General features: G+C 45.2%; 1 protein-coding gene across 14 annotated transcripts in view; it reads right to left on the bottom strand.

Annotated features, from left to right (window-relative positions):
* TACC2 (transforming acidic coiled-coil containing protein 2) overlaps positions 1-15017 on the bottom strand; it is a 127625-nt gene that overhangs the window by 87686 nt on the left and 24922 nt on the right. For all 14 annotated transcript variants that reach the window (XM_074545330.1, XM_074545337.1, XM_074545334.1 and 11 more), the window contains exons 4-5: positions 14475-14650; positions 1160-6790 (exon numbers count right to left, since the gene is read on the bottom strand). In XM_074545330.1, coding sequence (XP_074401431.1) covers positions 1160-6790; positions 14475-14650 — 5807 coding nt within the window. The remainder of the gene's footprint in view (positions 1-1159; positions 6791-14474; positions 14651-15017) is intronic.

Here is a 15017-nt window from a genome sequence, read left to right as displayed (position 1 = left end):
TTTTTCTAACAGACATTCTGCTCACACAATTAGATGACGTTCAGCCTCCATCCCAGCAGGCAGAACTCCCCCACATTGTCACCACAACTGAACCACTTCGGGAATTTTCACTTACAATATGGTTTTATCACCTCAGCCTTGAAGGAATGTGGCACTGGGACATTTTCCCTCATTGGTCAGTGAGTGCCATCTATGTTTTTGGGATTACTTAGAAAGTTTCCACCTCTGCAGACCATCCATTGGCATTGTCTGATATAGTTTAGCTTTTCCCTGTGCCCTGTGCTCTGCTGCTGTGTCAGCCATCCCTGCCTCCTCAGATACAGAAAAGAGAGGGACAGTGTGCAAGGAAGTTCTGAGGTTACAGAGGAAGCAATGACATGACTAGATAAAGGGAAATCACCTGTTCTAAGATCCTAATTATCCTAAATTAACTGCACATCAAACTAGGAATTCAAACAGCAAAGTAGAAACTCATTAAAAAAGAAAAAAAAGTCTTAACTTTAATAAAGCAGTTACTGCTAGGTTTGGAAAATAAAAATAAATAAAACCAAAAAAGCAAGGCTCCACAAGTCCTAGCTCAGAAGAATTCACATCTGAAACAACTCCATGTCATTAGAAACACTGAATAACACGGTGATCAAAGGCACTGTCAGTGCAATTACTCTGTACAGGAGGATAAGAGGGAGGCCCAGACAAGTAACTGTGAGTAATTGGGTTACTCCTTAGGCTTGTTTTTAAACACTGCACTACACCATGTGAATGCTGCAGGTCTCATTTAACTGGGTCACCAAAACTGAGGCAAAACTCTCCTAACTTAAGGCTAGGAAGTGCAATTTGTATGCCTAACTTCAGGTGATGAGGTGAGAACACTGGGAATCAAACCCACACAGGTATGGACAGGAATCTGGCCCAGCAGATGGAACAGCTCAGAACTCTGCTTCTCAGCTTTCAGGACCTCTCTGTCCTTACAAATAGGTATTTTCCCCCCCCCACATAATCCACATTTAGAAGCAACATATATTTAAGATAAAGTAAAGAACAGAGTCAGTGACATGCCTTCCCAAAGTGCCCAGACAACGGGCACCTGCCTGGAAAATTGCAGCCCTCTCCAGCCCTGGGCTGCTGCCAAGCATTTCACGTAGTAATTCAAAGTAAATACCTTTCAGTGGGTAATCCTGCCACAGCCATATCTTGAGGTTCACTGAGGTCAAGGCTCTTAGGCTCAGTTAATGCCAGTGGTGATAGCTCTCCTTTGGCATCCTCGAGGGAGATTTCGTGCTCTGAATTCATCTTGCTTGGCTGATTTTCAGCAACAACACCACCTGCACATGCAGAGTGCTCGCCCTGCTCCATCGCAGGGAGGGCTGGAGAGTGATTTCTGTACAGGTGTGCCTCCTGCTCCCCAGTGCTGGTGTTTATAGCTAGGTCTCCCTCAGCAGTGACTAACATCCTGGCAGTACCAGTTTCAGGGATGTCTCCACTTTTTTCATTACCTGTCCTTGCTGAGCTTAACACTGTGTCACTGCTCTCTTTCACCTCTCCCTCAGTCATGCTGCCAGACTCTAGTTTACAGTCAGTTTGCAAGCAATCATCCTGGCTTACTTCAGTTTTTAAGTAATCTATTAACCCATGCATGGTCACGTTCTTTTCTTGCTGCGCATCTTGAGAATTCCTCGATGTTTCCAAGCATTTCCTATTTACTGCTTCATCCTGTATCAACTGCATGTCACTCTGAGACCTAACGTCATGCACAGAACTGCTGTGAATGTTTGCCTCCTGATTTTCCTCAGGTGACACCCTGAAACTGTCTGGCAATTCTTCATGGCTGTAAGATCCTCCCGGGACGAGCGCTGGAGCTGCCATATCAGAGCTGCTCTTGGCAACCTCTGCATCACCGTACTCACTTTCCCCCTGTTCATTTGGCTCAGGATCCTGGCACTGTGCAGCAGGAAGGCTTACATCCTCTTCAGAGGGAGCTGGTTGTGCAGTGCACTCTGTAATTAAGTTATTTCCCTCTGTGGCAGCAGCATCTTCTACGTCCCTGCCCTGCCCATCGCCTGCAGAGATAACAGCGCCGCTGGGTTGCTGCTGGCTCTCGGAACACGCAGGGAAGTTCTCAGCTGCTGCTGCTGCTGCTGCCCCATCAAATGAAGCTGGTCCTTGCTTCTTTATCTCTAAGCTTATTAGTGATTCAGGATCAACGCCACCAGCACACACGCCCTCCTCTCTTTCCATCTCACTGCTCTCAGTGGGCTTGCCTGGCTTCCGCAGATTTTCCGCGGCTCGTTCGGCAGATGGAGCGCCATCCAAGCCAGGGACCACTTCTGAACAGCCAGAGGGCTGCCTGCTTTCCTCAGGGTCCTGGAGGCTTGCTGGTGGCAGCTCTGCCCCTGTGTTTTCTTGTTGCAGAGGCTTGCCCTGGGCAGCTTTGCAGGAAATCTCAGTAGCTAAAGGCAACTCTTGCCCCTCTGCTTCTGAGGTGCCCTCGGGAGCTCCTTCGCCCGCCTTGTTTGGTTCTGAAAAGTTCTCAGCACCACAGAGTTCTGCTGTGTCCTTGGCCACTGGGCTCTGCTTGAAGCCTGCATGGTTTTCAGTCAAAAGCTGTGGTAATTCAGCACTCAGTGTGCTGTGGACAGTTTTCTTAAAAATCTGGCTGATGTGCTCCCTGAAGTCCGGGATGCTGGAGCCAATGTCCAGAGAGCTGCAAGTCAGAGCCTCATGCTCCCTTCCAGAGTTCTCTGCAGACTGCTCAGAAACACTGATGTCTGCCCTGGTTATGTTATTATTCTCTTTTGAAAGCTCTTCCATTTTTTCTGAATTCCCAGGTTTCGCTAAGATCTTACCGTACTTGTCATCCACGCAGATATTGGTTGCAATTTCCTCATTACAGCCTCCTCGTGATGATGAAAGGCTCAGCAGCTTCCCTTCTGTAGTAGGGAGTGCTAACAGAGACTCTGCTGAACTGTCACTTTGCTGTTCTTTGAAGTTTAGCTCACTTTTTGTTGTTTTGGATTTAATTGCAGAGATCTCTTTCTTCAGCTTCTCAGAATTGAAGTGTGATAAGTTTCCAGTTCTCTGCCCTACATTCAAAGTCTCTGGCAGGGCAAATATTTTGTCTCCATCACCCTGAAAACTTTGGTCTGGACACTCTTTTTCACTCACACACATATTCCCTGCAGAGCTGTTTTCTGAGTTTGCTGCTTTACCTGTGCTTACCCTGGGTGAGGGACCTAAGGGTGCTGACACCTGGGGACCTGGGGGACCCTGCAAATTAGAGTTACCTTCTGAGCTGTTTTGGGATGCTGCAACTTCCAGCTCATTATTTAGTGATCCCCCCCCAGTACCCTCATTCTTGTTGTTGCCAGGTTGCTGGCTGGGATGGCTGAGTGCAGAAATTGCAAAGTCTGCTTGACAGTAACCAGGCTGCTCTGTTGCATTTTGAATGCAGCTGGATTTATGTGAGTTATCAGTGGGAATGTCCTCCCTGTGTGCCTGCAATGGTGAAGGAGATCCTTGTGCCCCTGGACTTGCATCAGACTTTATATTGCTTTTGTCTGGGGCAGAAGCACTGTCCTCACAACTCATCTCCACATTTCCATCTTTCTGGATGATTTCCCCATCAGCAGTCAGAATATTTTCCGAGTTTTTTGCCATTAATGGCATTTTCCTGTGCATTTCTGGACGAGACATTTGGGGATCATTTTTCTCAGAATTATCAGAAGTATGTGCTATTTCTGTATCTCTTGGCAAAGCCTGTGATGTGTTAGTGGCACTTGCTGAATCCTGTGTCCCTGCAAGAGAGTTTACAGCAGCAGAGTTTTCAGCACCATTATCCTCTCTCCTGCACTCGCTGCCTGGCTGCTCATTCTTTTCAAGTCCTTCGCAGAACGTGTCTCTCTGACATGCTGCTTCATGCTGCCTCGCTGAGATCAAAGAATTATCACCCTGCTCGGGCTTGCTGGAGTTGTGCTTACTGCAGCACTTCTCTCCTGCCTGCAGATGGGTTTTGTTTTGCTCCGTGCAATCTCGCAAATTAAGCGCGGTCACACCAGCAGCGTTGTGCCCGTGTTTGCTCACGTCCTCAGCTCTGTTGTCATCCTCGTCCTGCTCTTTAGGGCTGTCAGAGCCACTCCGGGGCAGTGCTGGGCCTGGCACAGGAGATGGTTTGTCAGGGCTGTTTGAAATGTCCGGAGGTGTTTGTGGTGTGTTGCTGTGATTGTCTGGGTCCGGCTGCTCGGGTTGTGGTGCCCTTGCCTTGTGCTGCTGATCACCTGCTCTGCTGGCAGCTCTCACCCTGCCCTGGTGCTCCTGCTGCTCCAGTTGTGTGTTTGAACTCCAGCCACTGTCACCAGCAGCAGACAGTGACTGCTCTGCGTGCTCTGCCTGGGGAGGAGCTGCTGGAACACCTTCCTTTTCCTGCCCCTGTCCTGGGACACTGCTCTCCAGCACCTCTGAGAAGCTGCTCGTGTCCCTCTCAGACGGGCAGCTGTTTGCAGTGACGTGGCTGTCACCCCTTTCCTCCATGTGAACCTGGTGATCAGTAAGTCCTGCAGTGCTGACTGCAGTTTTGGGGGGCTCTGAACCAGCCATCTGTGTATTTCTGTGACTTTCTGCAGCCACTTGCTCCAGCTGAGCTTGCACATCTGATTTACATTTACTTTTCTGAACCAAATCTTCATCCTCCACAGAACTTTTCACTGCAGTTTGGTGCTTCCCTTGTTGAATACCCTCATTTTGGTTTCCATCCCCATCACTGCTGTGTGCAGCTGCAGGTTCCTGCTCTGGATCTCTGTGACGTGCCGTGGTGATGGGACTGTTCTGTTCTTTGGTTTCCTGTGAGGCCTCCTTGGTTTGTCCCATGGTCTCTGCCAACTCATTTAAGGCCTGGAGATCGAGTTTTAATTCAGGCATTTTTGCACTTTCTCCTGACCTGCTGGAGCTCTCAGGCTTGTCTTGACTCTCAGCTTTGTGCTCAGATTCCAGCACAGCTTCTCTAGCAAAAGCCTTTTCCCAGGACTCATCCTGCTTACTCTGCTTGATATGATTGTTCCCAGGGTGGAGGAGCAGTGAACTGTGTGCACCATCTAAACAAACCTTTTCAGTCCTGTCACAGCCTGACTGCTCCCAAGGTTTGCTTTCTGCCTCAGTGTGAAAGCAATCAAAACTCCCTGGGCATTCCTCCCTTGCCAGCTGTGGGGAAGCCACGAGTTTGTTCTCCAGGCCATCTGGGGCAGCTGTTTTCTCCTTGCTCATTTGTTGTTCAGGTTCACAGCCACAAGGCTGGGAATCCTCTTTGGGTAATTTAAAGTTACTGCCCAAATTCAGAGGCTTTCCCCCACCTTCTTCCCCCAGGTCACCTGTTGAAATGTTTTCACAAAGACTGAATTTTTCAGGATTGTGTTCCAGCTGGGTATTTTCCATATCCTGGTGGTGGCTGCTAACAGAGCTCAATAGTTGTTTTCCTGCCCCACTTGAGCCCTCAGGTAATTCACTGGTTTCTGACACTTGTGCATCCTCTGTTCTGATTCCATTTTTTCTTCCCGTTACATCCACCCCCGTTTCTTTTTGATACAGCTCTGTGGATCTGCTCAAAGAAGTACTTAATGCATATTCTTCCAGTAATAATCTTTTATCTACCACTGAATTTTCCTTGGTGGGACTGATAATGCTTTCTGTTTCAGAAAGTGTGGTGCTTTCTCTAGACACATCATCAGCTTTTATAATTTCATTGCTATTGGCTTCTTTTGGGCTTTCAGTTGTGACAGCTGATTTTTCTTCTTCCTCTCTCTCAAATGATAAAGGCACACTGAACTGCTCAGCACTAACAAGCTCATCCTCCTTTTGAAGCTCTCTTTGAAAAAGGGGTTTGTTTTTCTCAGAGGCTGTTTTCACTGCTTCACTCCTCCCTGGATCTTGAGAGCCATTTCCAGGCACACATTCCCTCGAAGGCTCTTCAGGCTTTGGTGCCAGGAAGAGATTTGGAGGGCTAGAAGGCAACTCTGACATTAAAGCACAGGGTTCTGATTGCTCCCTTTTGCTCCCAGATAGAGCTGGATTTGCCTCATTGCCTTTAGCTGTTGTTTCAGCCCCCATCTGTAGATTACAGATCTCACTGAAGCCCTGGGCGTTCACAATTGCTCCAAATTTTTCACCGTCTGGGCCTCCTGTTGCTGGATAATTTGGGATTAAGGTTTCCTTTTCCATTAGCAGACCCTCTCCACCATCTGTGTTCTGTCTACCTTGCTGCATTACTGCCTGCAGCTGACCTACTTCCCAAACTCCTCTCTGCTGCTGCTCCTGAGCAGTAAAATAATCTCCTGCTGCTTCACCCCAGGGAAACGTGCTGCCAGGTGGCTCCCTCCTGCCACCCAGCTGCTCATCCTGCTGGAGAGATCCTGATTCACCCAAACCCACTGCTGTGAGCGCAGGGCTGGGCTCCTGGGGTGTTCTGGGCTCCTTCTGGCTGGTTTTGGTGCAGGAGGCAGCAATATTGTCCACATGTGCTGATCCCTCTTCCATGTCCTCCCCTGGGCCTGGTGGTGGCTGTGCTCTGTGGCAGCCTGATGAGGTGTGTGGTTTGTCACTGCTGCCTGTGACAGGTCCTTTGGCACAGTCTGTGGCAGGCAGGATGCTCTCCCTTGCTGCAGCAGAGTGCTTTAAGAAATCAGAGTCTGTCTGTCCTCCTTGCTCTTGCAAGGCAGTGCTCTGTCCTGTCCCCTCTGGAGACCCCAGGCTGGAATTTGGGCTGGAATTTGGGCTGGAGAGCTCTTCAGCACTGTGGCTACTGATGCTGCCAACAATGGAAATGTTTATTTGTTTCATGTCAATAAAGAAGCAAAGAAATAAGAAGACAAGAATAAAAACCATTTTGTGGCGCTGATGTTTCAAAGCCATGCAGTGCATGCACTGGGAAGCTGATAATCTGCTTTCAGCAGTTAAACCAGCAGATGAACAGTGATTTAAATGCTCATTACTCTGTGAAGTATGTTCCCAGTGTTACCTGAGAGCCACCATGCTCATGGCATGCATTTTAACCACTCCAGAATCTCAGGTGAGTGAAGGGAGAGGGGACACACATCTGACAGACTAAAGGAGCAACAGGGGAAAAATGGGGGGGAAAAATAACACTGGGAAAACCCACAGCACCTCAAAGAAAAGCTTTTTGTTTCTGCTTCTAGGAGATTGCTTTGGCAAGGCTACACAGTAAGTGCTGTTATCTGGCTGTACTCGAGTGTGTGGCAGAAGATTAAGAAGAGCCCATCTGCTGGATGTTTTCTCCAACTAATCAGCACAGTTGATCCTCACCAAAAGGTCAGAGGCTCACCCTGCCCAGTGTGGGACGCTGCTGTGCCACCATCCACACCCAAATGATGAGCTCATTTCATTGCACTGTTTGATTACAGTGCACCCAAGCTATAACCCTTGGTGTGATCTCTTTCTCCACCCATTAAAGATATTATAGAAAAAAACAGAACCAGAGATGACTTACTGCAAGAAGGAAAAGTTATTTTAAGTATTTTTCACTGTGTGGACCTCAGATTTTTCCACACTGAGGTTTGTAGGTGATGAAATAGGTTAACCTTGTTCTCTCACTCACCTTCCATGCCTGGGCATGGGAATATGGACAGAAACATCTATTTCAGACTGGATGTGGGATTGTACAGAGGAACAAGGGGCAGAGTTTACTTGACATGAAATAATGAATCCCAAGCAAAGCAGGGCACAGAAAACACACTGCCAGGTGTGTGCTAGGGCTCAGAGCTTTGCCACAGCTTAGCAGTGACAGGTTACATTTCAGAAATTCCAAGTCCCCTTTAGGTTGGAGCTGGAAAAGATGCTTAAAACACCTCCTGTACAGCCAAGCGTAGATTGGATTTTCAGTAATCTCCAGAAATCTGAGAAGCTCTCTCTGCTCTCTCTGCTCTCTCTGCCCTCTCTGCTTCTCTGCCCAAGTTTTACACACAAAATACTTTGATGGGGAAGTGAGTCAGTGACCAGCTCTGGGGTAGGGACCAGAGATGAGGTTTGTGTTTATGCAAACACAGCACCTTGGGCTGTGCTGCCATGCACAAAATTCACTTCCAGCTGGGGCCAAGACCCCTCCTTATTCTGAGAACTGCCCAACAAACCATTTCTTTAGGGACAGCTGACCTAAAGCTGAATATGAGTCTATCTAAGGTCCTAAAAACCTTCTTCAGAGTCATTGCACTGGAAAACAAAGTGGTCTTTAAAGAGCCATTGAAAATTGCCTGTGTTAAGGCCAAGCCTCAAATCTAAGGTAAAATACAACTTAAAATCCATATATAGTTAAAACAAGTTTCAGCAATGTTTGGCCATTTAATTCATGCACCAATACATTTTATTTAAATGTTCAAAAAATGTATTTGCTCAGAGGGATATTTCTTTCCCTAGCACACTGAAAACACTTATCCATATGAAATTTATGGGAATACCAGAGATGGCAACAGAATATTTGGTGTCTGCTGGATCACTGACAGCACAGGGCAGGACAGGGCATGAGCAGACAGAAGGGAGATGCCAGGAGGTTTTCCCCAAGCAAGGAATACACTTTATTATTGACATTAATTTTGCACTCAGGGAAGCTTAATTAGAAGAGGAGGGACAGAAACCACAACACTGAACTGGGGAGGGGGTGTAGAAGTGGGAGTCAATTGTTATTCAGGATTTTTGCTGTGTTGCAGGTCTATCTTCTTATTAAATTGCTCATTAGCAGTTCTGTGCCCAGGGTTCTTCACCCTGGAAGCCAGCTCCTGTCAGAGATCTGGTGATCAGGAGGAAAATAAAACTGGGTGAGGGTTGAGGGGGGAAAAGCCCCTCTGCCCTCTGTGAAACTGAGCACTGGAAGAAGCAGAAAACACCATCTACAGTTAAAATTGCTCCTTATCATTTATCTTTAATCTCCGATTGTTTCCTTATCATTAATTCCATCTGTCAACAGAGCTGGCAAATGCACAGTAATAAATCTGGGATGGAAATGTTGGTAATGTTCACTATACAGAGCATTCATCATCATATATTTGCATTTTTCAGATTTCATCTGACTCAATTTTCTCTTAAGACTTTTACACACGACTTCTTTGTTACATTAGACTTCTGTTTGCAGCTATTAAATATGAAACAGTTCCAGACATGTCTGGAGTGGTTAAATATTCTTGATGACAATATCCAAACCCGTGAACTGCCATACTGGTGTCAACCTTGTCAAGAGTTATAGTAATAAACTTGTGACTAAGCAGGTTCAAGAGAGATGGCAATCCTACCAACTAAATTCAGCATTATGAATCAATCAAAACAATTTTTCTGGTATTCCAAAATGCTGAAAAGTTGTTCATTTTACTGAGGAGAAGATGAAGGAATTGGGACAAGTTTGTAATTAATGTGTGCTGAAGAGAATTAAAATGAGAATGCTGGCATAGGCTGTGACAGTGAGTTGAACTATCACTGTTAGAGTGGAGCAGCACAGATTCATCATCTTGCTGCTGCAGCTCGCTCAATGTTTTATTCAGAGCACACCAGAACTGAAAATCTGAGTTTTCATTCAGCAGGATTGGCCCAGGCTGACCTGTCTGGGATATCTCTGTTTATATTTCTCCCTCTGATGGAGCTAACAAGGAAAACTATTCAGGGAACATATCCTACATCTTCCTTTTCATTATTTGCAATCTTGCTTTTCTGTCTGCGAGGCGTGCTGGGGTTAGACAAACATCTGTTGGGAATGCCTTAAGCACAGCTGATCCTGCTTTAGGGCAGAAGGATGGACTGGGTGACCCCTTAAGGTCACACCTAGTCCCATTATCTTCCACTCTTTTTAAAGGGAATAACACTACTGGGAAATTACACCACATGCTGAGGATAATTCCCCTGAGTAAAGCCCAATCTACATTAAATCAATAATTACTTTCAGAGAACGTGTATTTTTAGACAACCCATTTAATACAATCAACATAAAGCTATGTCTGTAAAAGTTGGTATTTTAAAACAGAGGAAAATAAAGTATGGTCTCTTCTGTGGGTAATCTGACCTAGCTCAATAATATTAAGAGGAAAATTCATTCCTATTTAAAACAAAACATGCAAATCACAAAGCATTGAAGAACATTTGAGTTCCTCATAGTTTATTTGGAGTTTAGGGTAGAAAAAGTCATTTTGCTGTGAATAATTGCTGCATGTGATGGATGATGTTGAAAAAAGAGAAAATGCAGTCATGCCAAGATGTAGGTGCATCTGCAGCTTGAAATATGGGTGTCCCACTGCACTCAAGAGTTACCAAAGGGAACTTTTCCCTCAGCTTAGAAGTTAAGAATTTGCAATTTCAAGGCCCTAACATACTGAGCATATGAATATTTTCCTTCCAGTTACAGCATCAAATAACAACAAATTAAATCTTTACATGTCTAAAACATTTGTTTTGCATAAACAATTATTGACAATTCGCTTGTTTGGAAGCCCATTGCCAACTTAGCAATTAATTTTTTATAGCTGCAGTTAACCTCTTCCACCCTCAGAAGATATTGTGGCAAGTCTGAATTTTTCTGGAAAAACTTAGGAGTCCTGCCCAGTTACTAAGCTGTTACTAAGCCTAGTTACTACACTGCCTGCTCTGTGTTTAGGGTGTGAAGCTATAAAGGATAATAAGAAATCCATGACTTTTGGTGCACACCCCATAAATAATTCCAGATTAAGAGCCATACCCAATCTATCAGCCATTAACACTTGAAGTCACAACTCCCATTCTTCTGTTTTGTCATCCACAGCAAAAGACAAAGGAGATAAAACAAGCAGCAGCTAGACAAAATCTCTGGCATTTAGCATTTACTGTCTGAGTGGGAATGTGTGTGGAAAGGGGGTTTACAGATGCCCAAGTATGATAAATGTACTGGATAAACAACGGGAAATGAAGATATCAAGAAATGAAGATACCAGAAAATTGTAGATAATTAAAAATTTCCACTTCTAATTCCTCTTCTCCCATTCTAAAACATGCAGGAGTTATTGAAAGCACAGACAGCCCTCCCAACCCAGCCCCACTTGTGAGGGAAAAGCATCAGTGCCCAAGGCTCTGGGTCCCAGAGGTCTCACAGGGCTGCCATCCACGCTGGTGTCACTGTGAGCGGGGTGACTGCACTGCCAGGAGCTGAAATCTGAGCAGGAATTCAGAAAGCACCCAGGGGAACAAATGCACAGCCAGCTCTGCAGCCACAGCACATGGAGAGCTGCCTCCCAAATGTTTCTGTTCTCTTTCCACTGACACACGAGAGATCAGTGCCTACATTTTGAGTTTACACATTTGGACACAGCGTGCCGGAGCTCTTGAGTTAAGGAATCCTGCATTTTAATCTGTCCCTAAGAGGTACTGAAATTCAGTGAGGAACATGGAATTCATTGCCATGTTCCTGTTCAAAAACAAAACAAAACAAAACAAAACAAAACAAAACAAAACAAAACAAAACAAAACAAAACAAAGCAAGTGACAGTTTTAGAGACAGGACAATTCACTTTTTGAACTTTTCAGTGTAAACAAGCACATGAGAAATCCATCACTGCTGAAGAGCTGCTAACAGCAGCCAGGCTCCCCCGCCCTCCCTGTGCATCTAAGCTTTCAGGAAAAAGTAGGAAGCAGGAATAATGATCTACACAGTCCTCTGGGGAGCCATCCTCCCCTTCTCCCCCACCCCCAGTCACTTTTCACCTCCTTGTTCCATACACAGAATAAAAGGCAGGCCCTGCAGTATTTTCAGTACGACCAAACGAAATTATTCCACCATGAAAGAGGTAAGCAAGCAGGGCCAGGCCTCCCATTCCATTCCAGGAGTGGCTCCTGGTCTCCATCTGAGATATCTGGAGCTCCAGCAGGAAGCAGGGCACTGACAGGGTGTCCCACAGGATGGGTGGCAGATTTGTCACCCCACAGTGGCTCTGTTGGGTCCCACAGGATTTGTGTCCTCCCCTGGCTGGGAGAGCAGCCAGGGTCCTCCACAAAGAGTGCTGCACCCCCTGAACTGTTTCTGGGTGTGTTGTCTTTTAAATGGATGAGTTATCTTTTAAATGGATGAGTTATCTTTTAAATTGATGCATCTGCTTCTTCCTGGGCCTGCTGGAAGAAGAAAGTGCCTCTGGGGTAGGGCTGGGGACCAGGAGAAGGGCATGGTTACACCTCTCACGGACACCACTGCAAAGCCTGAGCCTTCCTAACTGTCCTGGCTCTCCAGCATTTTTATTCCACGTGGAAAATTCACAGATTAATTGTGTATTAATTACTGACTCTGTGTATTAATTACTGATCTTATTTTCAGCACACAGCACCAGCGAGTAACAGGTAAGAAAAAATAGGGCTGAAACAATTGTAAAGTTCGAGCCAGGGACATTTTGAGCTCCCAAAGACAAGCATTTAAAAGCAGCTTGTGAGAATTTGTGGAGGGCAGGAGGAAGGCACCCAGAGGAAAGGGAAACGTGGTAATTTTCCATGCAGAGATGCTCACACGCCCTGCGGGCTCTCAGAGTTCACTCCGGGCTGGAAAAGATGCGCTCAAAGCAGCACAGGGGAGCGGGTTAAAAATAAACAGCTGGAATGTGCAACTTCAAAGATTTTCCGTTCATTGTCTTTGTTTCTATTTTGGCAAGGATGTAACTTAAAAGACACCCAGAACAGGCATGTGCCAGCGCTCTCAGGAGTAAGGCTGAAGAACAAGTAATTGCCTGAGCTCCCGCCCATCCAGTAAATTTCCTGAAACAAGAATCCTGTGAATCCTTTCAAGCTGACTCATCCATGTAACATTCATCTCCCACGAGTCAGAATTTTGCATGCTGCAGTGCAAAGCTCTTTCAGCCAGCTTGAATATAAATCTGAGTGTTCTAGGTAACTCACATTTTGGAAAGGAGCCCCTACAGAACTGCCCTTCTGCCATTTTTGAACTATACATTTTTAAAAATGCAAATTAGTTGCAGAATAGGATAAAGTTACCATGCTAATGTTAAAATAAATAATAATAAAAAGCAAGGCTGCACTTGCTGCAGGCAAGCCACAAAATTCCACGCCCAAGGTAAGAGTCTCCACTCTTATAGAATCCATTTCTGGTACAAATGCTGTCTGATATTGTGAAGCTCCACAAACAACTCCACTTTGCAGCAATGTTAGTTATGATAAATCTACTGTAAATATCAGCACTTAGCAGCACTCATCATTTCCTCTCTTTTTCCCCCTTTCCATAACCTGCATAGTGATCAGAATAGCAGAAAATTACTGCTTTGCTGTAACAATGCATCATTCTTTTAGGTAGCTTCCTAATTTATCAAATAATTATGTTTTCTTCAGCAGGACAGCATAGTTACTCACAAACAATACAGTGATTATGCACAATACCATCAAGAGGAACTAAAACTAGAGGATACATGTGGTATTTATTAACTGAAATAACAAACAAACAAAATGCACATTAAAAATCTCACCCTGTCCAATTTTACATCATTATTCCGAAATCTGATTTTTTTCCTAGCTACTGGGAATGACATCTATGGCTTCTCTCATTAGAGGCAGTCAAATACAGGAGAAATTCACCCAAGAAAAGGTGTTTAATGTACAGACCTGATGCTCAACAGTAGAGTGATTAAGCCATGCATCTCTAGGAAGGAAGTGCAACCTCTCATCACTTTAAATTCATGCCTAAATACCTTTGTCACTGTAAATTGACTTAGCAGTCTTAGTCTTGCTGAGACTCCATTATTTTCAGTAGATAATTAAGATGTGCTAGTGGCAGTCAGAAGAAATAGAATTAATAGCAAAAATCCTCCTGTGAAGACCTCCACAGCACAGCCAAACTGTCCCTTCGAGAAAACAAGCTGCTCTTTTTCCATAAATCCTTTTAGATTATGTTATGTGTCTCAATTTCCCTGAAATGTCCCCAGTGTGGTCAATGATGATCTTATTTAATACCTAAATTAGGGCTTCAGCTGCCAGAAACTGTTGCAAATATCAATAATTTTAAAACAGACTGGAATAGAATAGGATAGGATAGGATAGGATAGGATAGGATAGGATAGAATAGAATAGAATAGAATAGAATAGAATAGAATAGAATAGAATAGAATAGAATGGAATATTGGAAGGGACCCACTATGATCCAACTGCCTGAGCACTTCAGGGCTGACCAAGGGTTAAAACAAAGACTCTTCAGTGTTGCTCTGTCTCAGATGGGAGTTTATTAGTGCAAGCAAAAAGCATGGAAAGGTTGGGTCAAGGGTTACTACAACAGCTGGAGCCTGGTTTACAGCTCTGCAGTGAGGCAAGAAAATCAGTTTGGTGCTCAGTGAGCAGTCTGGTGGTGTGCGGTTATTTTGAGGAGTGCATCATCATCATCATCATCATCACCATCATCCATCAGGATGACAGATCTCCCCCTCAGCTGTCAACAGCATCAGGCTCCAATGCTTTTCCCAGGAGGAAATTTCATGTCTTACCTTGCAGGTGCTGCAGAGGAGGGGGGTGAGCTCTCCCCAGGCAGTGGCACAGCAGCAGCCAGAGCATCTGAGGGGTCCTGACCTCCAGACTTTGCTGTGCTCTTCTTCTCAGGGCTCCTTTTGAAATTGTGGCCATTACCAGGAGGCTGGCCCAGTTCTGAGTCTTGTGGAGTGTTCTAGAATGAAAAGAGAGAACAAATTAAACAGCTGCTGCTGTTTTGGGGAGTACATAAGCCAAAGGAGTGTTGTTATGCCCACAGACAGACAACCTCTGTGGTGGATTTCCATGCTTTGATGGAACTTGCAGGTTCTAAAGACTTTTTTTTTTTTTTTCCTAATAGCAGAAAAACAGAAGGAAATGGTTGGGCCAAAAATAATTACTGGGAAAAGAAGAGGGAGAGAAGAATGCAGCAATTGTTCTGAAGCAGCCAGGGCCTTTGCTGGCCCAAGGAGGGTATCACCTTCTCTTCCTCCAAGCCTGGCAAATGCTTCCTTGCTGAGCAAGTTTAAAATGAGAAAGGATGGAAACAGGCTATAAACTTG

Source organism: Zonotrichia albicollis, chromosome 7 (assembly GCF_047830755.1).
Source record: "Zonotrichia albicollis isolate bZonAlb1 chromosome 7, bZonAlb1.hap1, whole genome shotgun sequence".
NCBI classification, from domain to species: domain Eukaryota; kingdom Metazoa; phylum Chordata; class Aves; order Passeriformes; family Passerellidae; genus Zonotrichia; species Zonotrichia albicollis.
The sequence above is the reverse complement of the archived record's forward strand: the minus strand, read 5'-3'. Positions and strand labels throughout refer to the sequence as shown.